This window comes from Fukomys damarensis, unplaced genomic scaffold, assembly GCF_012274545.1.
Source record: "Fukomys damarensis isolate Sample0158 unplaced genomic scaffold, DMR_v1.0_HiC HiC_scaffold_39, whole genome shotgun sequence".
Lineage (NCBI taxonomy): Eukaryota > Metazoa > Chordata > Mammalia > Rodentia > Bathyergidae > Fukomys > Fukomys damarensis.
The window spans coordinates 25378725-25404462 of record NW_022900951.1 but is presented as its reverse complement, the minus strand read 5'-3'; the positions used below and the strand labels follow the sequence as shown (position 1 = coordinate 25404462).

Genomic DNA, 25738 nt, shown 5'->3' with positions numbered 1-25738 from the left:
TAGTTTACCGTAATCTTCCTGCAATTACCTAGTATCCTTTTTTTTCTTTCTTTCTCTTTGGCCTGTACCTGGTGTTATGGCTTGCAAACTTTTTTCTGCCAGAAATCTTTGAAGAAGTAAAGATTTTTTAACTAAGTAAAAATCTTGTGCATTTTTAAGTCACTTGGAGTTTTTATTTGGTATCTTATTGGATGTCTATAAAATCATGTCTGCAGTATAACTAAAGATTTAAGTGATTTATTCTTATATAGTTCATCCTAGAACTGGCTCATTCTTTATATAAAGTCCTTGTAAATGTTTTGTCCTGATTTATATGAAGTAAAATGAAAGGTTGTGAGAGAAATGTATGATACACACTATAATGACCCAAATTTATTCATTAGCCTCACCAAGTACATTTTTTTCTTCTCACTGTGTTATAAAGAGCTAAAGTTTATAAGGATTTATCCATCCACATAAATTCATATGCATATTTATTTTTCTGGAGCAGTATAACTTATTTGTTCTTGGCAGGAGGATAATTATGCTCAGCCTACAAAGATATTCAACTCAATCCTAAAATACGTCAGGGCAATTTAGAAGCAGTTATAATTTTTGGGAGGGGTAACACATTAAGAAACCAAATTGCTGTTCACATAATCGCAAGTAAATGTTTTGGGAAGGTATAAACCAGTATGTAAGGAGAGCAGCTTTGTTCTTGCAAAAAGCCTTTTTGGAATAAGACAAAATATATAAAAAGTATAATAATAAAAAATAAAATAGACCCTGAGTGGAACCGCTTGACTTGTTTGACCAAATAGCTGGATAAAAAATTACCTTCAAAGTAGTATAGTTTGCCATTTTAGGAAGAGATTTTTAGCCAAAGCATCAAATTAATTTCTACTTACTGCTAATCAAGAATGCAAATGTGGTCATTGGCTAGAACCTATCCGTTGGCCCTGGTAAGGCTAAGGTCCCAAAGCTCTTGGAACTTAATTGATACATGTTAATGAACCACTAAAAATGAAAAAAAATGACATAAAATATTAGAGGAAAAAAGCATTATTCTTTTCATGGTTTGCTATAACTATCCTTGTAATGTGCTTTTCCACTTTCCAACCAGATAAGGAAGGTACCATGCTATTTTTTTTCCTTAGCATGCAAAATTTTAAAAGATGAATTAAATGAATAACAACACTGAGTGAAGTATGAATCCATTTCGTATTAATTATGAATAAACAAAAAAGAAAGTTCTATAAAAGCAGAAAGCCAACTAATATAGACAGAAGAAATGACAGTTAGAAATCATCATTGTAGCCATCATAACAATTAACTCATAAATTAATTATTGCCATGTTAAAATTATTGGGGGAAAGATTGGTTTGTCAGGTTATCTATAGAATCAGTACGTTTTCCCACTGGTTATTTACTAACAGCTAAGGGGGAGGCATCTGATATCTTGCAGAAGTGACTAAGTTAGCATCACTAGTAATGGAACAGATTGACATAATGTGCCCGCTGGTGTGATGCACTGAGAAGGGACATTATTTCATTGTATTCTAGCCCTAAGCCCCCAAACAACTTCTAAAAAATTAGGACTCATCAGGCCAAACTGAATTGAAGAATAACTATAAGAATTAAAATGTTCTGTCTTCAAGTTTTCAAAAATTTTAATGTTATGAAAGACAAAGAAAGGAGAGGAGCCTTCCCAGATTAAAGGAAATTAAACTTGAGAACTGAAGTCTATGCACAATCTTAGAAGGGAAATATTATATAGACCATACCTATTGGGTCAATTTTTAAAGTTTAAATGTAAATCTATCAGACAGTAGCATTTTATCATTCTGATTTTCCTGAATTTGATAAATATACTCTGGTTAGATAAGAAAATATCCATGTATTAGTGGGAATCATCATAGTGAATTTAATAAGATGTTTGATGTTTGCACTCATGAAGGTCAACAATATTATGTGTTGTGTGTCTGCGTATGTACTCTAGTTCTTTCTTTTGTCTACTTTTGTATAAAAAGAGAAATATTGTAAATGTAACAAAAAGTTATCAATTAGTGATGGAGGAGGTATAAGAATTATACGATTCTTACAATTTTGGGAACTCTCTACAGTTTCTATTCCAAAATAAGAAGATAAAAAATAAACAAGTCAAGTAGTATGATCACATCATTGCAAGCATTATTGTAACTAATGGATGTATATTTTGGGCCCATTATCCTTGGATTGAAATTATATCTTTTGTGGTCATTTTAATCTAATCTATAAAAAGCCTTAAATTTATTTTTCTTAAAATACATCCTTATCTTGGAATTTTCTTTAGAAAGTGTTAGCTGATTTATATTACTCATGGGAAAAAGCTGGAACTCCTTATATTGGGAGTTAAATTCCTTTACTCCTTTAATTGAAGCAACTAATTAAACAGCCAAAATTATTCCTCCTATGTGAATTGATTTTGGCATGTCTTCCACAATTCTGTACCAACGCAGAATGTTTCCTTTCTGTTTATCAAAATCCTACTAATCCTGCAAGGGAAGTCTCGGATCTTTGCTTCTAATTAAGTTCTCCAACCACAGTGATTTGCCTCCTGTTTTGGTTTGTACTTGAAATTTCTCCCCACATTTCTACCCTAAAGGCTTGATTGCCAACTGGTGGGGCTTTTGTTAATTGGTTAATCCATTGATGGGATCATAGTTTGTTGGTATCATTGGTGGTGACAGATACAGGAGGTGGGACCTATTTGATGGGAGTGGATCATGAGGACATGACCTTGGGGACTTTTTCTGGTCCTGCTACCACCCCTCCCTTTCAGCTGCTATGTGCTGAGTAGCTTTACTTCACCATGCCTTTCTGCCGTGTTTCTGCCTCACCAGAGGTCTGAAAGGAGTGGAGCTGGCTGACCATGGACTGAAAATTCAGAAACTGTGAGCCAAAACGCTGGTGTCCCATAATTTATTCTCAGATACTTTTATCACTGCAATGGAAAGCTGACTTGACACACTGTCTTTACAACATGTATTTCTCATCGTTGTTTTCTTTTCACTGCTTACCAAATTACTTATTAATAGAGTTAATTTGGGCTACAGTTTTATATTATAAATTATTGCTTATAATATTATGGATAATTTCTTTAAAATTGTCTTCTATTTCCTCTGACCGGAACACCTCAGTCCCCCATTTTTGCATGAATTTCTTTGTTTCTGAATCTCTGCTCATGAAGTACCTTTTCAAATTGGCCTACTGATCACTCATTCCAAATCAAAACCCATGGCTACACTTTGTACTAACTTCTTATTTTTTCCTCTAGCATTTGCCACTATATAACAAAATATTTGATTTGCTTATGACTAAATGTATTATTATTTATTATATGTTTCTTGACACATTTTAATTCCACCAGGTTGAATATATTCTTGTTTGTTGTTTATGTGTTTGTTGGTTTATTGTTTAATTATTTTCTAGTGATTATTCCACATGCCTTGAAAATTATCTGACATTTTGAGGTTACTCAGTAATTCTCAGTTGAATAAATGTACCAGTCCATGATTAAGAACATATCCGTTTTTCTAGCAAATAGTTAGAATTATATGTTTCCATCTCACATTCCAATATCTTTGTGAACCGTTTTTCTAGTAAAGGTATAGTAAGGATCCAGCAACTGATGAAGTAGAATTAGTAAATCCTATTCATTAAGTTTGCAAGAAAACCTCATTATATAGAAAAATAGTCAACTTCACAGTGAAAATTTTAAAATTTTCTTTCATTTATAAATCCAATGAAAATATAATCTTGTAGAGAACTAAGAAATATTTTTTCTCTCATTGAGTTTATTGGTATATTTTAGGTATACAGTACAGTTACATTCATTATTGGGATCTTGTACCTCTACATGACAGGTCTTGGGAGAACTAAGAAATCTGTATTCAAGAGGCATTTAAAGATAATCACATACTGCTTCATGTTTTATATTGTTATTCAACCTTTTGTGAGGGAATGCTGAAGTGAACCCTAGGATCTTGGAGATGCTAGTCAAGTGCTCTACCAGTAAGCAGCAGCATTCATAGCCCTCACCTTTTGTTTGCATTTATTCATTCACTCCTACGTTGTTCTTTAATAAATGTCACACATACACTATGTGTAGTGCTTATGAGTTTTAGAGATAAAGTCATAGATGAAATATGCTGATTGTCTTAAAGAAAGTCATATCTAGTTATAGATGCAGGTGTGTGAGTAGGTAATTATAACTAAATCCCAACTAATATGTATTCATCATTGAAGTGTCATTGTGCTATGAATGTAAGGTATTTTGCATGGGTGTAAGAAATTCCTTAAGTATTATAATCATATGAGTTTATTTATATTTTAGGTATACAGTACAGTTACATTCATTATTGGGATCTTGTACCTCTACATGACAGGTCTTGGGAGAACTAAGAAATCTGTATTCAAGAGGCATTTAAAGATAATCACATACTGCTTCATGTTTTATATTGTTATTCAACCTTTTGTGAGGGAATGCTGAAGTGAACCCTAGGATCTTGGAGATGCTAGTCAAGTGCTCTACCAGTAAGCAGCAGCATTCATAGCCCTCACCTTTTGTTTGCATTTATTCATTCACTCCTACGTTGTTCTTTAATAAATGTCACACATACACTATGTGTAGTGCTTATGAGTTTTAGAGATAAAGTCATAGATGAAATATGCTGATTGTCTTAAAGAAAGTCATATCTAGTTATAGATGCAGGTGTGTGAGTAGGTAATTATAACTAAATCCCAACTAATATGTATTCATCATTGAAGTGTCATTGTGCTATGAATGTAAGGTATTTTGCATGGGTGTAAGAAATTCCTTAAGTATTATAATCATGAGCCAGGTGAGAAACTAATTTGGGGTGTCCTGTGCATTTTTGTTGAGAAATTTCAAGGGTAGGGGTCAAATTCCGAAGGGCAGAGTGCATGAGTACCTGCAAATGTTTATAGCAGTAGTCTGGTAAACCGAGTATATCCCTATGGTACGATGGATGATGGTAAGAATATTCATGTGTCAATTTCTCAGCTGATATACTTTTTTTTTTTGCTTTTCAAAGAAAATGACATGTACCTTGTTAATAAATTTTTGGTGGGAGTAATTTAATTCACATACCAGTGGAGCCACTTTGCCAAAATTAGCTCAGAACAACAGGACAATAATTCTCCCTTAGAGAAAATTAGCATCTATTTTCAAAATGCCCAATGTGAAGTTAATACACAAAGAGCTTTATTTTCCTCTTTGTGTTATAAAAACATTGTTTGAAATATCTCTATTAAAGATTTTAACATGGGATATAAACATATCATTATGTATTTGCAGACACATATAGCCACACGAAAGACTCAGATGGGGTTACTTCATCTTAGATCTTCTATATTAAGTACAAGGGGAAGAAACCAGGCAAAGGAGATAGTTACTGCTATAATAAAGAAGCAAAAGGCCTCTTGTGGATAACCTAGAATACAGGGCTATTGCATATTAGGGTGTCCAACTTTACTGATGCCTAAAATAAAATATTTTAGAACACAAAGCATTTGCTTTTTCTCTACTAGAACTTCCTTCTTAACATGTCATACAAATAGACAGGCACAGATGGACTGTTACATCTCTTGAGAGAAAATTGTCAGACTGAAGGTGGAATTGCCATTTTACTTTTTTGTTGTTGTTGTTAAGGGATAACGTGTATATCCTGAAAGAAATTCTCCACCAGAGGGTATATTGTAAAAGTCAGAAGATTCGTTCTTCCTCTGGGAATGTTTTCAGTTTCCCAAAGAACCCAGAACATCTGGGCCACTCATACAACCAATAGGAGTGGTGTTTTCTGTAGAAACATTGAACTCTTCCAAAAATAATACAATGATTTGTAGTATGTTCAATTGATGGAAAAATTATGAAAATAGTGTACACATGTCAATTGCAGCACACAAAAGGGAAGCTCTGATATACTTTAAAATTTATTACTATTTTAATTTTCTTACCTTAAGAGTTCAATATATTTCCTATTAAAAGTATTAGAATAAAATGTGGTCAGAAAAAAAAGCCAATGGTAACAGTTTCCTCTCTTGAGACAAGCTTCACTAAAACTCTAGATTGTTTCAGAGTTAAGAGTATTAAATCAAAACAATAACCAAACCATAGCCTGGTTCTCCCAGAAGTAAAAAAAAATGTGTTTCTTCTTACTCTGATGTTTTTTATCACTTTTTTTTTTCTGAATACATACACATGACAAAGAAATTTTGCTTTCCTTTCTCATTCAGTAAAGAGATGCTTGCAAGAATTTATTAAACTTTTTTTAAAAAGCCCCCTTTTTTTCTATCATTAACAACCTATGATGCAATGGGCACATTTTAGGGACACCATTAACAGAACCCATCAGTACTTAATTCCTAAGGGAGCAAGAAAGAGCTCCTTAATCCATGACCAATTTGAGGATAAAATTGTTGGCTTATTGCTTACTGGGCTCTCGAGTTAGGATATATGAAGTAACTATTTTAATGATGAATTCTCTTTTATAAAAATGGCAACACAGCCCTGGTTTACAATGAATAGGGCATTATCTTATCACCTCACCATATATATTGATTTTCAGTACATGAAAATTGGCAGTGCTTTGTAAAAAAAAATACGCTGAAGTAAAGTAGTTCCTTAAAATGTAATGTTTGCTAACATAAATAAAAAATGAGAGCGAGAATGTACATTCAAGTAAATAGATTTCAATGAACTTTAAAATGTATAAATTAAGTTTATAGCAAAGAGAGTGATAATTTTCCTATAAGGGTATATAAAATATTAAGAAGAAAAAGAATGTTAATATTAGGACAAAGAATGTTAACATGAGTAAGACTGAAATTATTCGAATTAAAAATTTACTAAGGGAAATATTCAGTAACTGTACCAAAACAGATTTATTTTTCTCATCTTTTTTCTGACTGTATAGAGCATTCTTATTGTATAGAATTTGCAACAGGTACAGGAATGATAAGAAAAAGTTAAAAAACATAGGAATCATAACAACCTAAATTAATCATTGTTATTCCTTCCGTGAAGGTTTTTGGTCTCACTTTCTAATGTACTAGGTTTTCCTGTAACCTTATTATAGACAAAGGACCAATGCCTCTAAACACTAATCATACAAAGCAGCTAATATGTTGCCTTTTTCTTGGGATAGTTTGTCATAGAATTATTCAATGTAGTTTAAATATGTATTCTGCTAAGAGTCATCTTGGTAATGATTGTAGCCTATTTAATTATTTCATACCTGTTTATTTATCTAGCCAACATTTAAAGATGCCTTGCTTTGCAAACAAGTGCAGCAGGAATTTTTAGCACCATTGTTAGGGTTTAGATATTTTGGACTAGATACACTGTTAGGGTGCAGGGCATGGTTGGAGGGAGGTCACTTGGGACACTACCGGGAAGAATATATCTCCTTTCCTGCCTCCTCCCTTCTCTCTCTGTTTCCTGGCCACCATGATATGAACAGCTTTCTTCTGCCCATACCCCTCCACTCTGTCATTTCTACCTTGGAGCTGGCCAACCTTCACAAACATCAAAACCGAAAGAAGACTCCAGGGCAGAGCCATCACTATAATTTGCTTTCGTGATGGGCAAAATGAGGCACAGTATCTCAAAAGTTTGAAAAGCTGTAAAACCCGACCAGTGGTCTAATGTTTGTCAGTCACTCAATGTTTAGTATGTTCTTTCAAGATTCCTGTACTGAGTCTTGGGGGCAATCAGTTTGCAAATAATAAAATGGAAGAACAATTCAGCGAAGACTTAGTCTTGGTTACCCACAAGCAAGGAATCAAACAAAACACTCTGAAAAAAACTGTCCATTTTTTCACCTCAGTTCATAATTTCTCTTCTTTTCAGTCAATCTTCATTCATATTAAAGTTCACTACCGATTCTTGGGTGGTTTTAAAAAAATGCCTTTCTGTGATTTCCTAAATATATCACTGGATATTCTTTTTTATTTAAAAATACAACCTATTTTAACAGTGTTTGTATGTCCACTTTTAATTTAGAGAACTCAACCTTCAGATATACTATTCTTCATAGAGTTCATACTAAATAAAGAACAAGTGCCCTAAAAGTAGAGACAAATAGCTAATGTATTTCTTACAGATGGCAAATGTAATTCTCAACACTAAAATCTAATACAAGTTACCATGGTAATATATTGAAAATCAACACATTTTTTCCTACTATATGACCTGAGAGAGTACTTAGCATTTTTTATGTGTCATGTCTAATTTCTCACTTTACTGACCTGGTTGTCAAAGTTTGACCCGCAGGAACTGCTTATTAAAAGTTATATCTTGCATTTTATGACCCAGTTGTGCCATTTCTGAACAAAATGCCGAAATTCACAGCCATACACCCAGGTGTGCCATTTCTGAACAAAATGCAGAAATTCACAGCCATACAAATACACAACCACCTCCTTTTCCCCAGCAACATTACTTTACTGCCCCAGAAAGTTGTTAGACATCCCTCTGTAAATACCTACTTAAACACTAAGGCTAACATATGAACCCTTAAACATGCTGGCACTCAGTACATATTTATTGAATGAGAACACCATGTTTTTACCCGACAGCATTATGTGAACCACCTTTTGGAACCAGCCTCTAGTGAAGTACAATTTCAAGTGGAATATCAAAAATCAACAATAAACAGGTAGAATTGACCTATAAATAATGAGAATGGAAAGCTGATTCTGAAAAAAGAAGAAAAAAAGAGTAAATGCTTGTTGGTGAGTGGTGGCCATAAATACACTGTTCTGCTTATGAGCTCTCATCATATACGTTGAATTTTGCTATATATGCTAGATGATTTCAGTGGGCTTTCCTGCAAATCTTTTATTTATTTATTTATTTGGTACTGGGGATCACACTCAGCACCTTGTACTTGTGAGGCCGGTGATGGAATCACTGGGCTAAATCCCCAGCCTTCCTGAAAATATTTTAAGCTGCCTTTTTTTTTCTCCTAAAGAGCCTTTTCCTAGTTGTGATTTTTAGATACAGTGATCTGAGTCCCAGTGGATTCCCTCTGCTCTTGCTTTAGATTTAAGTATATTGCCTTTTTTGCATGCTAGAGAGATATCTGTTCATATGAATTAAACTTTTGAAAGTATAGAAAATGTTTATCCTCTTTCTTTGGTTATTATGTTGTCTTCTTTTTATTTCCCTTTTTCTGGCCTGTTTTATAGACTTACTTTTGGCCAGTAATATGTAAAAGTTCAGTTCTTTAACTATATATATCCTTCCTTATTACATATAATTGGGATTTAGCTAAATGCAAGCATTCAAAACAAGAAATTAGCAGTATTTACTGCTTAACATAAATCTCTTTGCTCTTTGGTAATTGCTATTTGCATATGAATATATATATATATATATATACATGTATGTGTTGTTTTGACATTCCTACGTATATTTTCTTTTTAAAAAATGGATGAGAATGTAGAAACTGTGTCCAACAATCAGGGCTCTCTTCATTTAAGAGGTTAATAATTTTAATACTCAAACAGAGTGCCCTCTCAGACATTTCTCTGAGTAGCAAATGTACTCTATAAGGCACAATTTTACTGGATGTGTGAGGCAAGTAACCTCATTAAGACTAGAGTGTGAGGGCAATGTACTATGTATAAATAAGTTCAAAGGTGTTGACCATGTAAAAAGAGTAAGGCAATTAGTTGGAAATAGTCCCACTGACTGGCTGTACTCTACTTTCATTCCTTTTTCATGGAAACAGTGAGTTTAAGAGAACTAGTGGCTTTTTACTTATTAGGTGTTACTAAGTTTGTTAGAAGGATCTATTGCCTAGATAAAGACCTTGGTATGTCAATTCTGATCCATAAATGAGAAGTGACAATAGCAACAAGGAACTTGGTTTACATTCTAATATTGAGTCCCTCCCCAGGATTATGAATCCAGAATGCTTCTTAACAAGCTCATTAGGTAATTTGTATGCTGCAAAATTTGCAAAGCAAGGATATAAGAGCTTCTAGCTGATTTTCCAAGAGTGGAAACACAAAGAACCTAACTTTTGTCATTCCCTATGGTGTTGGTGTACATTCTTGTTCTATGACCTTCCAATCATGTTGTCTAATATTGGAGCATTTTCAAGGTGAAAATATGTGTGTTTCTATTTTTAATTTTACCTCTTTGAGCAGTTTAGGTTAAAAGAAATCATTTCTAGGAAAGAACAACATTTCTGATATCCATACTGCAAAAGAGTGAGTGGTTTTCAACCGAGAGCCCCCCACCCCAGAGACCTTTGCAGTCGGAAGACATTTCTGGTTGTGCTGACCAGGGAAGTTATTATGACCATCTATAAGGCTAGGTCCAAGGATACTACTGAACAATTTATGTAGGATAACTCCATCATACAAAGAATTATCCAACCCAAAATATCAATAGTGATAAGAATAAAAAGCTTTGCTCTATACAAACTCTACATTACTCAGAAAACTGTGCATTTATTCAACCCTCTTATCCCATTTACTAAGTAGTTTAGGTATGCTGACAATAGAAGAGAGAAAGATAACTGAACTTTCTTAATGTACTAGCATTTGCATAAGACTCATTAAAATAGATTTTTAATGTAGACCAATTCAATTTCTAATGGGCCACTGTCTTTTTAGGAAAATACTGCCATATACACAGGTAGAGTGTGTTGATATCTGAACATGGTTTGGCATCTATAAATGCTGAAGTCAGTGGTCTTACCCGATGGCCAGCATCAAAGATAGATTTATATAATGTTAGGATCCTATGAATTTCTCAGTAGGTAAATGCACTAAACAAATAAAAGCAAGGATGGAGTTCATATTGCAAAGATGATTTATTGTTAGAAGTGATAAGGAGTCCACATAAACTAAATTCATCCAGTTTTAAAACAATGCATCTTAAATGATATGTGTGTTCATTACATTACTAAAGATATTTGGAGGACTCAAGTTTATGGAGCAAGGCTAATTCCTACTGATTACATTCGTTTGAGGGAGAAAGAATATTACAAGAAGTTAAATGGTTGGAAGGGGAATACAGAACATCTAGATGTTTATCACTATTAACTAATATTGTGTCTCTCAGATCGATACTTTGCCAGTTTTTAAAGTACTTCATGATGAATGAATTGCCATGTTATTGTAATCAGTATAAGTAAATATAACCATTCAGAACTGGGTTCTTAATGAACATCTTTAATGTGCCAATTTCAAAGTCAAGCATTCACTGAAAAGCAAAACTGTATAATAACAATGCCTGATATCAATGTAATTTAAAATGTAGATGATAGCATTCCAAATTATATTGGTCCTTATTTCCTTTTCATTTAATTTTATAAGAGTGTAACACAATGTAAGGCATGTAGTAGGTGGTTCATAAGCGTCATTATATGCATGAATAATGAATGAAGCAGTCCATTAGGACAATGTATTTAAACCAAAGTAAATCTATTAGAAGGTCAAATTCAGAATTGAAGGAAAAAATTGCTGGAGGTAAACCAGACCCTCTTAATAAATGATAAATTAGAATTCCCATAATTTTTAATGAAACATCCAATGGCTGCATCCCTCAATACCTAAAATACCACAGATTTAGAGCACAGAAATTCTGTAATAGCAGGTTAACATTTATTGGACATTTAGTGTATGTCAGATACTGTGATAAGTACTGACATGTATAATTTCATTTAATTCTAACAGCTGCTCTATGTGATAAGACTTATTATTATTCCCTTTTTATAGAAGAAAATTTGAAGCTCTCAGAGAGGAAGTGGTTAGCCCAAGATAGAACAGCTAATAAGAATAATTGGGTGTTGAATACATACAGCCTTACTTCCCTTATATTTGTGGCCACTCTTTGGAAAGTTCTTTTCCACACTTATTTCCTTTCTCTTTTCCATTTATAAGGTTATTTCCCCCTCCATTTTCCAGTACTTTAAATTCTAAAGAGAAGCCTCACCTAAAAGTCTAAGATGTTAATTGCTAAATAATCTTTGTTTAGATTCAACAGAATCGAGAACATCTGGTGACCTTTGGTTAACATCAGAGTTTATATTGTTTCTCCTTGTTTTCTAATTCTGTGTATCAACTAACACATGTAAATTGTTGTAAGGTTTAATTTGCAAAGAAGTAATCTTGTCCAAAGAACTATAAGAACTAAACCCTTGAAGTATAGTTCAATTGTAATGCTGGGTGGTGGGATGAAGACACATATCCTGGATGACGAAGACATTATTCAGCATACCGGCTTCTTGTCCATTGCCTCCCTCTTCCTCCTTTCCCTCCATATAAAAGCCCTTTGTACCCCTAAGCCCCCTAAGATGGAATTTTGAGGTAAAAGTACCTTTCCATCTTCCATAATACTAGTCTTGGGATAAAATATTTTCCTTCATATCAACTGTCATCTTCTGAGTGTTGTCTTTCAAGTGGCCAGCAACTGGACTTAAGTCCAGTAACACCAAGTCAGTGCCTATAATTACTAAGGTATTTTGCTGCATATAGTAAGCATTTCCAAGCTGTGAGGTCATAATACTGATGAAAGAAAGAGAGAGAAGAAGGAATTCAGTATTACCTGATGGATGCTGGAGTGAATAGGCCTGAGTCAAGAACATACTGCTGCTGCTTATCCATCTGGAGTATTTTTTATATCAGAGAAATTGAAAACATAAAAATGGATGGCACAGGAAAGATTAGAATTTGGGAGAGAACTGAAGGTCTGTATTTAATGCATTTCGAGACAAGTAATAGTAATTAGGAACTCAAGCAATGGCATCTGGGTAAAATTTAAGAGACTTGAACACAAAATTCGATCAAGTATAGGCGATTGCAAGAGCAAAAGAAAATGCAGTAACTAATGTTGGAGTCCTTTACTCTGATTCTTTTAGAGTGAGCTCTAACACTCAAGCTTCTCAGGCCAGGGACTGGCAAATAAGAGTGAATAAAATTTGCTGACTACAGTGAGAAATAGGGGCAAAGGCAGCCATGGAACAGTAGAACTCAGACTGGAAGGTAGGGCATGGCTGAAGCTAGCTGGGAAAGGAGGTGTGACAAGATCCCAGAACACATGCACAGAACAGTTCTCAGAGCCCTGTAAGTAGTTCTTGTGGAAACTTTGAGCAGGTTTTTGATAGGATGGCCTTGACCTAATGTCATCCTGAGGAGTGGATGATACAAAAAGGACAGTCCATATTGAGTTTTTACCACTGTGTTCTCTCTTGCACGGTGGCCCACCCACCTGCCTTAGGGTGTACTTCTTTCCCTAATTTTACTGGGCCCAAATTCACTCTGCAGAGCCTGCTTCTTTTCTTACCCTTACTAAAACTCTGCTACCACTTGTGTTTGTCTTGGACAATTCATTGCTTAGGACAGAAAGAACCTAGTAACCACTTCTAGAAAGAGACTCAGCACACAAAACCCATTAACAGAACCTCAGGTGCTTTGTACCATCATTCTTCATATCCCTCGCACTGTTTATTTTAGTCTCTAGTTGTAAGAATTGATAACTTTATTTATTTATTTTTTTTGGTACTGGGGATGGAACTCGGGTCTTTGCGCTTGCAAGGCAGGCCACTGAACCGCTAAGCTAAATCCCTGGGCCTAGGGATTGATAACTTTAGATATACTCAAACAAATTATTTCTCTGGTCAAATTTCCTTGTATATTTTCAGCTTACTTTTATAAAATTAATATTCTTTTATGACTTTTAAGGTCTAATTCAGGATCAAGCTTAACACAAAAGGTAAACTTATTTGATAGATGGAAGGGATATTTCAAAGAATCCATACAACACATCAGAGCATTCTGAAATCATGTTAGTATGTCAGCCATACTCAGTCAAAGATAAAAGTGGAGGGAAAAATGCTTAGATAACTTTGACAGAGGTCCCGAAAGTCTTTATGTCAGAAAAAATGACAGTTGTTGCTATCAAACATCTGTGTCAAAGAAATATTTTAATATTGATCTCCCAAAAGATTTAAAAAATGAAGACTTTGAAGGCCTATACCTTAAGGAAATTAATGGCAAAAGCATAGGATTAATAGCAATATCTTTCACTTGTTTTCATTTTTTTTTTTTTTTTTTGGTACTGGGGATTGAACTCGGGTCCTTGTGATTGCAAGGCAGGCCACAGAACCACTGAGCTAAATCCCTGGCCCTCTCACTTGTTTTCTGAGTATTAGTTTTCTGAATAATATAGCAACTCATCTGATAATAAGAGAATTCCTAACATTATAGGCAGCTAAACTAGGTAGAAATTAATAGACATTAAGACAAGGACAAGCCTTTGAGGAAGTCAATGCAGAAGATGAAAACATATCAAAACTGTGGCTGGAGGAGCATCTCAAGAAGGCAAGGTCTGGAGATAAAGTTACGGTGACTAGAATTGCATATGTCCCTAAAGGATGAGTGGAAAATTGAGATTATACTGAAGTCAGTACCACCCAGTTTATTAAATCGATATAGTAATCAAACACTTGGACACTAGACACTAGAACACCTGGACCCATCCCTTCCCCAAAATATTCCTGTTTCAGAGATCATTGATAAGCTGAGGTTAATGGGGCTAGCCACGAGATCTTGCTATATGCTCTGTTTCCCTGTTGGATCAATATTAGCTAGGTATACTTATAATTTTACTTGTCAACTCTAGTTTGACTTATGTTGTACCCACATTGTACCTTTGCTGTATAAATTATCCATGAAAAAGGGCTTGGTGGCAACCCACTTAGGACCTCTCCTGTCTCTCAGAAGCTATTCCTGTTCCACAGTGAACATTTCCTATTCTTCACCTCCTTTATCCTTTGGAATTAATTCTTCTTTGATTTCAGGAGCAGATCTAACATCTAGCAGGTTGGAAATTTTATTTCTCCTATATCATGAGCATGAAAGAATTCTGACTTTCTCAGGGACTTTATGATCAAAGTCAAATTTATGAGCTCACATATTCTGTGTCCTGCCTTTCTGAACATTGCAGGGATGGTGAGGTTGCAGTTATGTCATAGGATGAGCTTTCTTTTTCAGCAAGATAGGTGTGATCATTTCACGTGTTAATGAGCTATTCTAGAGCCCAAGATTGTGTCCATTACTGCCCTTGTAAATTGATGATTCTTTTGCTCAAGGTCCCTTAAGTGGAAGGAGCCCAATTATTTCAAGAGGAACTTTCAGAGTACATGGCCTTCAATTTTGCTTTCTTAATGCTTTTATTTTAATAAGAATAAAATGCTGTTGGTATCTATAGAAATTTGAAAAATAAACATCCTGGAAGAGTTAAGTATTAAGAGCACTCTAAAATTGGCCATAATTTCCTTTTCATGTTTAGGGACTTAGATATTACTGGAACTTCAAAAAACCGCCCTGATTCTTCAATCATTTATTTTTCTCAAAGTGGAAGCATATTTAGTCTTGAACAATTTAACCTTAGACTAAATACTCCATAATAGCCAGAGCGGGGGTATGACCATTCTTGGCCATGTGCCTCTTTGCAGAATCAGATCTCTCTTAACTTTTCCCTTAGATGTAGTTCATTTTCCTTTCATAATTCTTATGATTGCTACTTAATTGTCACCCATTCCTTGCCCTAAAATGGAAATACATGTCATCCAAATCAACAGAGTTTGTATGTGCCTTATAGCTTCTCTCCATTATTTCTATCCTGAAGGAACAACTCTTTAATTAGAGTATATCCAAAAAAGTGACAATAATAGTCAAAAATTTTCATCCATACAAATGAAGGTTGAAAAAAAGAGGATGGATCTGGTGAAATACAATTCCAGCAGGGTCATGGTGACTGTCTGCAATGTGAAAGGCTGCCTTGGGAAACAGTGTTTCCAAGTGTAGAACTAGAGGCAACGGATAGACAAACAATAGGGCAAAATAGAGATGCTTTCTAAAAGATTTTCTACATATAGAATGTGCTTCCTTGAAAAGGAATCTTATCCAGGATAAGCTGATAGACCACTTGGGAAGAAATTAAAGATGGATGAGTAGTTAAATTCCATGACATTTAAGTTGCTTCCAACCCTGGGAAGCTATTTGTGTGTGTGTGTGTGTGTGTGTGTGTGTGTGTGTGTGTGTGTGTGTGTATATATATATATATCACACATATATATATATATATATATTCTGCTCAAATTCTTTCATTAACTATGTATTAAAATAGAAAGAAATAATATTTCTGTGTGCTGTTCATCTTTCTCCTTGACTTATATTCCCACAGAATAGACTATTTTAATATTGCAGTCACCTTGACAACAGAGGCATCTGTTTTAATACTTTTCAGTAACATTATTCAAATGCAGTTTATAAAGGGGAAACGATCTTCATCATTATCTTTCTTTGCAAACCTCAAAGAGTCTAGGATTAAACATGTACTTTGAAATTAAAATCATTGTAAAGTTGCTGAGTAAGAGAACATCAAGTGTACTTATTTCAAAGACTGGTAAGTTTTCACTTAGCATAAAGTAGAACAAATACATTTTTCTTTTCTAATCTACATGAAAAATTTCAGTAACTCAAACAGCTCCCATTTTGCAATTGTCTCTAATTTCATACAATTCAATGCACATTTTTATACAATAAATTTTTGTGACTCATGGGAGAACAATATATATATAAAAGTTATTCAATGTGGATAAAAATGTCAAGAAATATTGCACTGGGGAATTTATCAGGCATAGTTCTACACTGAAGGAACTTTCCAACAATGAACACAACTTTGACTTAGGAACATTTTGCTTATTTCCAGTGACCTAAATTCTAAGAGCAGTAAATAACTTGTATTTCCGATGTATAGGTGCTACATCACATCCTTCACATTGACACAGGGAATAGGGTGTGGCAGATTGACTGGGGAAGTAGGCAAGACCTGTTAAATGCAAAATCCCAGAACTTAAGTGCAGAATAGTTCCCAAAGCCCTGCGTGTGGACTCCTTGGAAAACTGAAGCAGGTCTCAGATAGGATGGCCAAGACTTGACCTGAGAAGTGGGTGATACACCAAGGACAGTCCCCACTGAACTCTCTGCTGCTCTGTTCTCTGTGAGTAGCCTGCTCTTGTCCTGTGAAGTATACTTATTTTCCTACTTTTAGTTGGTCCAAACTTGCTCTGCAGAGCTTGCTTCTTTTCCTATCTTTAATGAATATAAAATCGTGCTACCTTTGGCTCTTTGTCTTGACCAATTCTTTTTTCAGAACAGAAAGAACCTAGAAATTACCTAGAGGAGACTCCAGCACCCCAAAACTGCTAACAACACTGATTGTCGAATTTTATCCTTTTGACAACTAAAAAGTTGATATAATTTTCCTTATTCTATATATCAAGAAACTGACAGTTCAGAAATTCAAATATTGTGCCCAGGGTTATACAATTTACAGAGCAAGAAATCCAAGTTTGACTCTAGAGCCCGAACTCCATTGCTGATGCCGTCTGCTTCCATGGCCCTAATGCTAATGTTGTTATTTCATTTGGGATAAGTTTGTGTAGTAAATTTTTTTTTTAATTTGATTTTGGTTCCCCAGAATTTCCCTACCATTGTACATTGAGTGCATCACACAAACATGGAAAGTTACACTCACCCCGTTTATGAAGGAGAACACTGGCATGTCGACGTCCATTTCCATTTTCAACATAACAGGAATAATTTCCCAAGTCACCTTCTTCCACAGAGCTCACAATTAAAGAGATAGAAACTTCCTTTTCCCCAAGATGTTCCTTAAGAATTCTAAAACATAAAGCAAAACGAAACAAAAAACCCCACACAAACATACAAATACACATATACACACACAAAGAAAAAGAAATGTAGATGAATCTGAATTTCATGTGAAAATACCTTTGCAATCTGCTTTAGATTTGGCTATGGATTGATGTTATGTTAATTAAATTATATCATGCCATTTTCTTCACATCTAATGAGGAAGCTTGTCTTTGTAGATGCTAATGAAGTTGCAGTTAATTATCTCTCTTAGCAGGACAATCATACTGTCATCATAGGGAGGTGAGAGAGACCTTGAAGAAAAGTTTACACACTGCTTTTCTTTAAAGAAGAAATATGATGTAAAGTAATATAAATTCTGACGTCTTAGGATGGATATTTAATTACATATCAGGTTAATTTTGTAAAAGATAGATGGAAAAGAAAATTTTGGAGCTATTTTGACATTTCAACTGAAATCTCTAGCCTGACTCTTGTTAATGATACAAACCGGTTGTCCATTTTTAAAGAAATATGAAATTATAAACCTGCAGATTAAAAGTGTTCATAGGCATTTAATTCTGACATTTAAAATGAATGGTTAATGCTTATTAACCTGTCAAAGATTTTATAGCATGTTCTCAGAATAAATGGAAAGCTTCTTTAAACTAAGACTTACTTTCCCTGACCTTAATGTTCCTACCTCTGTCTTCCTACCTGTACAATAACTCTGCAGAACACTTCTCAATGTAGAATTAAAAGGAAAAATACATTTCTAGAACTTTCCTTGAGCACACACTATACTATAGAGCGCCAAACAATCCAGAGATTTATGGTCCTTCTTTAATTTTAACAGTTGAAAGACTGTGGGTAAAATATACAGGAAACCCTCGAGTTATGAGCAGCCTGACATACAAACAACTTGGGTTATGACCAGAATACTAGTTGTAACTTATGACCAAAGTCTTGATTTACGACACAAATGCCAGCCACTTGTGCTTCCACATAGTCTGATACAGATTTATCCTTAAAGAGTTCTGAAAAGAACCTTACAACATCCTTTTCTGTGTGGGGTTAATTGAAAAATCCCCATCAAATGTCTCTCTAAGGACACTGAGATCTGCCTGTATACAGGAGAGAGCATTTGAAGGCCATGAAGAGAAACATGAACTTTCAATTGACCAACTTGAGCTACAACCAGCCCTTGCAGATGAATTGAGTTTGTAAATTAAGGGTTCACTGTGAGAGTAAAATTTTAAATATGAATAATGACAGAGGAACATTTTTACTGTGCATTGGTAAACTGCCCATCTGAGCCTTCTAGAATTCAACTGGAACACTCTAGAGTGAGATATTCTTGTATATTTATTGCTGAAAAGAAGATCATAATAGAAATAATCCTATATGATACTTTTATATATTTTTGTTTTCTAGTAAAAACATTTCATTTTATGTCTTTGACAAAGTTTTAAGATTCTTGACATTTAAAGGGGGAATCATGGTTTAAATGTATATCAGAAGTTGTGATTTTTAGGCCAGGTGTGGTGATGCATGCCTGTAATCCCAGCACTCAGGAGGCTGAGGCAGGAGAATTGCCACAAGTTCCAAGTCAGCCTAGGATACATAGTTCAAGACCAGCCTGGACTACATAGAGACATAGAGAGACCCTGCCTCAAAATAACCAAAAATTTTTTTCTCTAATATGCAATTTTAGATAGGAGAATGTTTAAAAATGATCATTTTCCGTAGATCTGATATGATTATAACTTAGCTATAATTATGAATGTCTTTTCTTATTTACATTATGATTAATAATACATATTTGGAAGTTGGGTGTGTTGGGGTATGCCTGTAATCCCAGAACTTGGAAGGTTTAAGCAGGAGAATTTTCATGAGTTCTAGGCCATTTATGCTCAAGCATAAATTTAGTCACTACTGAATAACTTCATACTTAAAGTAAGTGAATAAATATATAAATACACTGGGAGAAAAGCGATGCTTAGTCATTATGCTTTCAAATAGTATACTATATGTTATGATACACTATAGTATATGTTTATTCCTTTGGTATCATTTCCACTATATAAGTATTTGGACACTGAAAGTTGGGCTAGGAAAGGTGATGAAAATGTTTTGTATGCCCATTGTCACTACATCAAATGTTTTACATTCTACTTGGTAGCTTAAATGTGCAAATACATGTAAACAGAAATGATAGAGATTGTGTTTGGTTGACTACTTGTTAATGTTCATCTCAACAATTAAAGAAAAACTTCTACAAATGAATGGCACTGATTTTTTCCAAAAATAGAATGGGTTTTTATATTTTATAATATTTTGTTCTCATACTCAATATATTCATTAGTGAAACACTCCTTTTTAAAGTTTTCTTGAATTCACTGCAAATGGCATTCATATTTTGCAATTCCAGAGTTAGTCTCTTAATAGTTTCTTTGACATTAAATACTATATTTTCCATTACAATAATAGAAAAACCAAAAAGAAAAAAAAAACTTGCTTTATCTCACTTTTTATTTGCTCACAGATCAAATGTTAACTTGATCATACAAATTAGAAGAAAAAAAATTTACCTAATATCACTTTCCCAAACTCGATTTTCATCCAGATCTTCAATAAACTTCTCTCCTTTCATCCAGTAAATTAAGGGACTGACATCTCCACTGTACCCAAAGAAAGCTCTGCAGGTTAGATTAGCTGAGTCACCTGTGGAGAGAAAAGATGGAAACGTGTATAAAATTATTTCTACACTCTTACTTTATGCAGACTGACAGGTAACATTCTGATCATTTTATTGATTTAATGAAACATCTTCCTAAAAGAATACTTTTTCCAGATTTTTTCCAACCTTTGTCAAATTTACAGAATATTTCCTTTTTATTGTATGGCTTGTTTAATAGGACATGGGTTATTTGTAAGATTTTAGGAAAGATCAGTCACTTATATTATAGAATGTTCTGTCAGTTAGGCTTACCTGATGTTTTGTCATCATTAGATTGAGGCTATATATTACTAGGAAGAATATGATAGAGAGGATGTCTTTTTCAAGGCATGTTTTCAGAAGCTATGCAATACTGATAATGATAAAATTTTATAAGCCATGTAGAAAATGAGTGAATTTGGGAAGTAGAGAGGTAGCACAATCTGTGGCTTGGAAAAAGAGAAAGTGTAAATTCAATAGCCTAAGAAAGTATTATTAAGAAATGTTTACTTCATTAGGAATAACATTTTAAGAAAATTGACACGTATATAAAAGTACATTAAAAACAAGTCAATCACAGGACTGGGGATGTAGCTCAGCAGCACTGTGGCTGCCTGCCAAGTGCAAGGTCCTTAGTTCAATCCCTGGTAGGGCAAAAAACAAAACAAAGCAAACAAAAAAACCCCAAAGAAACCCAACAACAATAAAAAATGAATCAGTGATTATAATAAATACAGCATTTCTGTCAGGTAAAATCAACAAAACTACTACACAGATGAGTTTCTTTCACTATGCGCCTAAAGACGGATCATAATGGTAAATACCAGTTGGTGGATTACTGAATAAGGTAAGTAGAACTCCTTCCCTATAAGCTGGAAGTGCTTTTAGTGCCTGCCAAAGGTAAAGTTGATTTTAGGGTATCTTATGTCATTTTACAAACACTTGATTTGCCCAAACCTTAGCCAGTATTACAGAACTGCAATATACCACTATGTACAAGATTTTTCTCCAAGCGGTACCTTTGCTGGTATCTGAAACAACCCCCACCTCACTGCTGAAAATTGAACCCAGGAATTTTGGCATGCAAGACAAGTGCTGTAAAGCTGAGGTACATCCCCAGACTGCAGTTTTTCTCAACTGTATGCAAAAACAAATTATGAGAATATTGTTAGCCAGTCCTAAAAACTCTGTGACCTTAAAGTGCAAGGAAGTCGGTTCCTAACTTTGGGCAGCTTCAGAGCTAAGCTATGAACTGGTAGTGAACACCTCTTTAAATTGTATGTATGAGTCATTCTACAATATAAGTACAGGGAAAAGTAGAATGCACATATGTGCAGTTTTTTTTTTTTTGGTACTGGGGATCAAACTTGGGTCTTTATGCTTGTGAGGCAGGTACCGGAACCACTGAGCTAAATCCCCAGTCCTTATTTTCACTTTTTAAAAGAGCAGTTATGTGTATTTTTTAAACTTTTCTACAAGTTACACAAGAAAACATTTTTATTGCACAAAATTAATCTTATACTTTTAATAATGTTGAGTAAGTATGATGAGTTCATAAAACAACTTACTCTTTTAATATTTTAAGGAGGCATATGTCTTTTTTGCAGTTTATGTATGCATATTTTCCAAGAGATTTCTCAAAGACTTTGGTTTTATGTACAATAGTCATTTTTGAAGACTAGATGAGGCAGGCCCAAGTCCTCGTGCTGCCGCACATAGGAAATAACTCATCATCTATGTAAAAACAGTGCAGTTTTTCAGTTACTATGCCTCACGTGGTCTTTGGTCACCAACTTTATCCTGAGCTCCAGTACAGAATGTATCTACAGTGCCACAGGAGAAGTGAGGAAAACTGCATCCAGACTTAGGTTGGGTTTATTGTGGGGCAGAGAATAGAATTAATGGAAGGAATAAATGATGATGAAAAGAAAATAGAAAAGTACTCCGTGCAGAGAAAAAGGAGCACCAGTAAGAGTAGCCTAGGGGAAATTTGGAGGAAATTCAATGACTTCAGAGTTAAGTATTCCTGGGCGTTGGGAGTAAGGGGAATATTTAAGAGAGAATAGAACATTGATGAGGCCATTGAATAGCAGCTCTATTTGCCTATGTAAACTATGTTGAGGAGTTAAGATTTTCATTCAAGCACAATGGAAAGCTGAGGAAAGATTTTTAAGAAGTGGACTAATGTAATCATATCTGCATTCTAAGCAAATCATCTTACTGTATTTTCAAACTTGGGATTGGATCAGAGAGCAGGAAAAAAGATTAAGACTATTACAATACTCTGAGATAACATAAGAAAGAGTCACAACAAAGATCAGAATTTTTGACATAATTTCTTAAAAGAATGAACCATAAGTGGTAATAATGTCTGCAGAACCTTATTCCTGTTAATCAGTGTGACAATAGGAAACATCTCAAAGCAAGATTAACAGCCTGATAAGACAAAGTATATTTGATTTATATAAGTTATAGATGACAGATTTAAAAATGAGAAGGAAGAGACTGATTTTGGAGAGCTGCCAACTGTTTCTCTGCACAAGTAGGACTTAAAGGCAATCTGGGTAGTACTGTTTTGTGAAGAGGTTTTTCTAAATTGTTTGACTCAACTCTGATAGTAGGCAGTTCTTCAGGAGTTTCGTAGAGTCAGTCACAAGAAAAGGCCAAGTGGTCAAGCTCACACTTCAGATTCCACCCAAGGGCCTAAATGATGTTGGGAAAAGCTTGGTCTACCTGGTGCTTTTCATTTGGGTAATAGTAACTAATCTAATGGTGGCAAACCTCTGGCATGTGTGTTACTTGTTTTTCTTTCAAGACAAAAGGTATGAATGAATGAGTGGTTTTTTGTGGACTAAAACCTCAGTACTCAGGTTTAATCACAGTGTTTGTGCTTTGGGATAAGTAAGAGGGCTCTGGGTTGTACTGTGGGACTCCTCTCTGAAAGGATAGCTATCACTCATCAAATGACCTCAGAGCCTGATTGTGTATTTATTACCTTGCATTGAAAGGAGGGATGCAGTATCATCCCTTTCCCATAGGCTAAGTACTAGGAGTTAGTAGAAATTTAGGATGCAGAGTAGAAGCAAGCAAGAGATGATGCACATCTACCCAATAAGGGCAAAGAAATAAAAAAAAATTGATAAAGGCAAATAGTAATTAAGAAAATAGAAATGATATGATTGATTTTACATTAGGGTAACAAAGTAGTATATGCCTATTACATAACAGGCTCTTAGCATACAAATATTAAGAGTGGCAATTCATGATTCATTTCATATTGTAACACTTTTTAACATTATAATATTTTGAATTCTTTTCATTTGCACCTAGCACACACCTCATCTATTAAGTTCCAAATCAAATAGCACCTTCCTGAAAAACTGATCTGCCTTTTCAAGAAATACTCTATCCCTCTGCCCTTTCCTCTCCCATATCTTTTGAAACACACTTGTATTTTGGCATAAGTAAGCCTTGCAGTATTTGGTTTGCTTGCATGTCTAACCCAGCAGAGAAAGAAATTATGTCTTTCCCCAAAGAAATAAATTATATCTTTATCTACATTTATATGCAAAGAGCCCATAAAATGTGTTGAATCTATTAGAACTCAATAAACAATTTCAAATTAATAATCTTTAATATTTTTGAACTTGCACTTCACTTTTTTCCCTTCTTAAAAGTTCCGTACATAAGATCCTAATAAGATTACTGACATTTAGAAATGGGAAGAAAGGAGCTAAAGGTGTAGGAAAGGTGGGATGGGTAGGGGAAGAGTAAAAAGAGAAAAGAAAAAAATGTGAGACAATGAAAAGACGAAAATAAAGTGTTTGTAGATGGGGAGGGGAGGAGGGGGGGAAGGGAGGGCAGAGGTAAGGGGAAAAAATGAGAATCAAGACTTGTCATGTAGAGGTACAAGGTCCCAACAATGAATGTAACTGTACTGTATCCCTAAAATGTACCAATAAACCTAATTAAAGCTGAAAAAAAAGTGCCATTCATTAAAGTTGTCCTACCTGCATATCACAATAGGCCAAATCTACATTGTAAAGGAGCTTTCACATTGCAAATGCAGAACTTCCTCATTCAGATGTTATTTCAGTGGTGTGTTGCAGCTGGTTCATACCAGCTTGCAAGAGTTAAGTACAAAAATTTCAGAAATCCTCTAAGTGGGTTGTTAAACACAGTTAATAAAATTAAGTTATGGGTTAGGGGTGTAGCTCAGTGGTAGAGTGCTTGCCTAGTATGCATAAGGCCTTCAGTTCCATTTCCAGCAACACAATTATAGGAACAGTATTAAATAAATTATATTAAAGTACTAGATACTCAAAAGTCAAAACTTTCTATTTATTTTGCTACATTGTACTATTACCTATGATTCTCAGATTTACAAGCGTAATATCTATATGTTGAATATACTATTTAATGGTATACTGGTGTGCATCTATTTTCCACTATGTTTAGTAACATTTTGTTGGTGACTTGAAATTAGCCATGGTAGGTGTATTTGATGTAAACCAGGTTAACAATGTATTATTTTTTTTTGTCTGTCTATACTTACGATAGCAATGGAAGAATTTAAATACTGGAGATTATTCTAAAAAGCCTATCATGTCTATAGCTGTTAGAGTGGGCATAGTAAAACCATCAAGAAAATATTCCAATATAATATTAGGCAAAAGAAGTCCCTTACGTCACTAATAGACAAATGACATTCTGACCTATAGTTTCAATGTTTTATTCTTATTTGCTAACATGAATGAAAATATTGATCACATTCATGGCAGAACTACATTTGCAAAGCAATATTTAAACATTTACTAGCATACTACTCTTTATAGAATTGCTTCTTTAAGATGTAAAATGCATACTTTTAAAAGCTATGAGATATAATTCACATTACATAAACTTACTCTCTTAACCTGTACAGTTCAATAGTTTTCAGCATATTAACAGAACTGTAAAACCAGGACCACAATCAATTGTACGGTACTTTCATCACCCCAAGAAGAAATACTGTATCATTTAAAAGTTACTCCTCCTTTCACCCCCAACCCCCTTCTAATTTATTTCTATTTTCTGACTCCATGAACATCTGGTAAAATGCAATAGTATCTTTTTTCTATGTCTGAATTCTTTTGCTTAGCTTAATATATTCAAGATTCATAACATGTTATAGCATTATCAATATTTAATTCTTCTTTATGGCTAAATAACTCATTGTACAGATTTATCACCTTGTGTGTTTTCATTCATCAGTTAATGAACATCTGGGCTGTTACTATTCTTTGATGTTTATAAATA

General features: G+C 34.3%; 1 protein-coding gene across 2 annotated transcripts in view; it reads right to left on the bottom strand.

Moving 5' to 3' along the window:
• The window catches only part of Il1rapl1 (interleukin 1 receptor accessory protein like 1), a 1210730-nt gene that overhangs the window by 21423 nt on the left and 1163569 nt on the right, over nt 1–25738 (bottom strand). For both annotated transcript variants that reach the window (XM_033760431.1, XM_010613272.2), the window contains 2 exons: nt 20313–20445; nt 17603–17748 (listed from right to left, as the gene is read on the bottom strand). In XM_033760431.1, coding sequence (XP_033616322.1) covers nt 17603–17748; nt 20313–20445 — 279 coding nt within the window. The remainder of the gene's footprint in view (nt 1–17602; nt 17749–20312; nt 20446–25738) is intronic.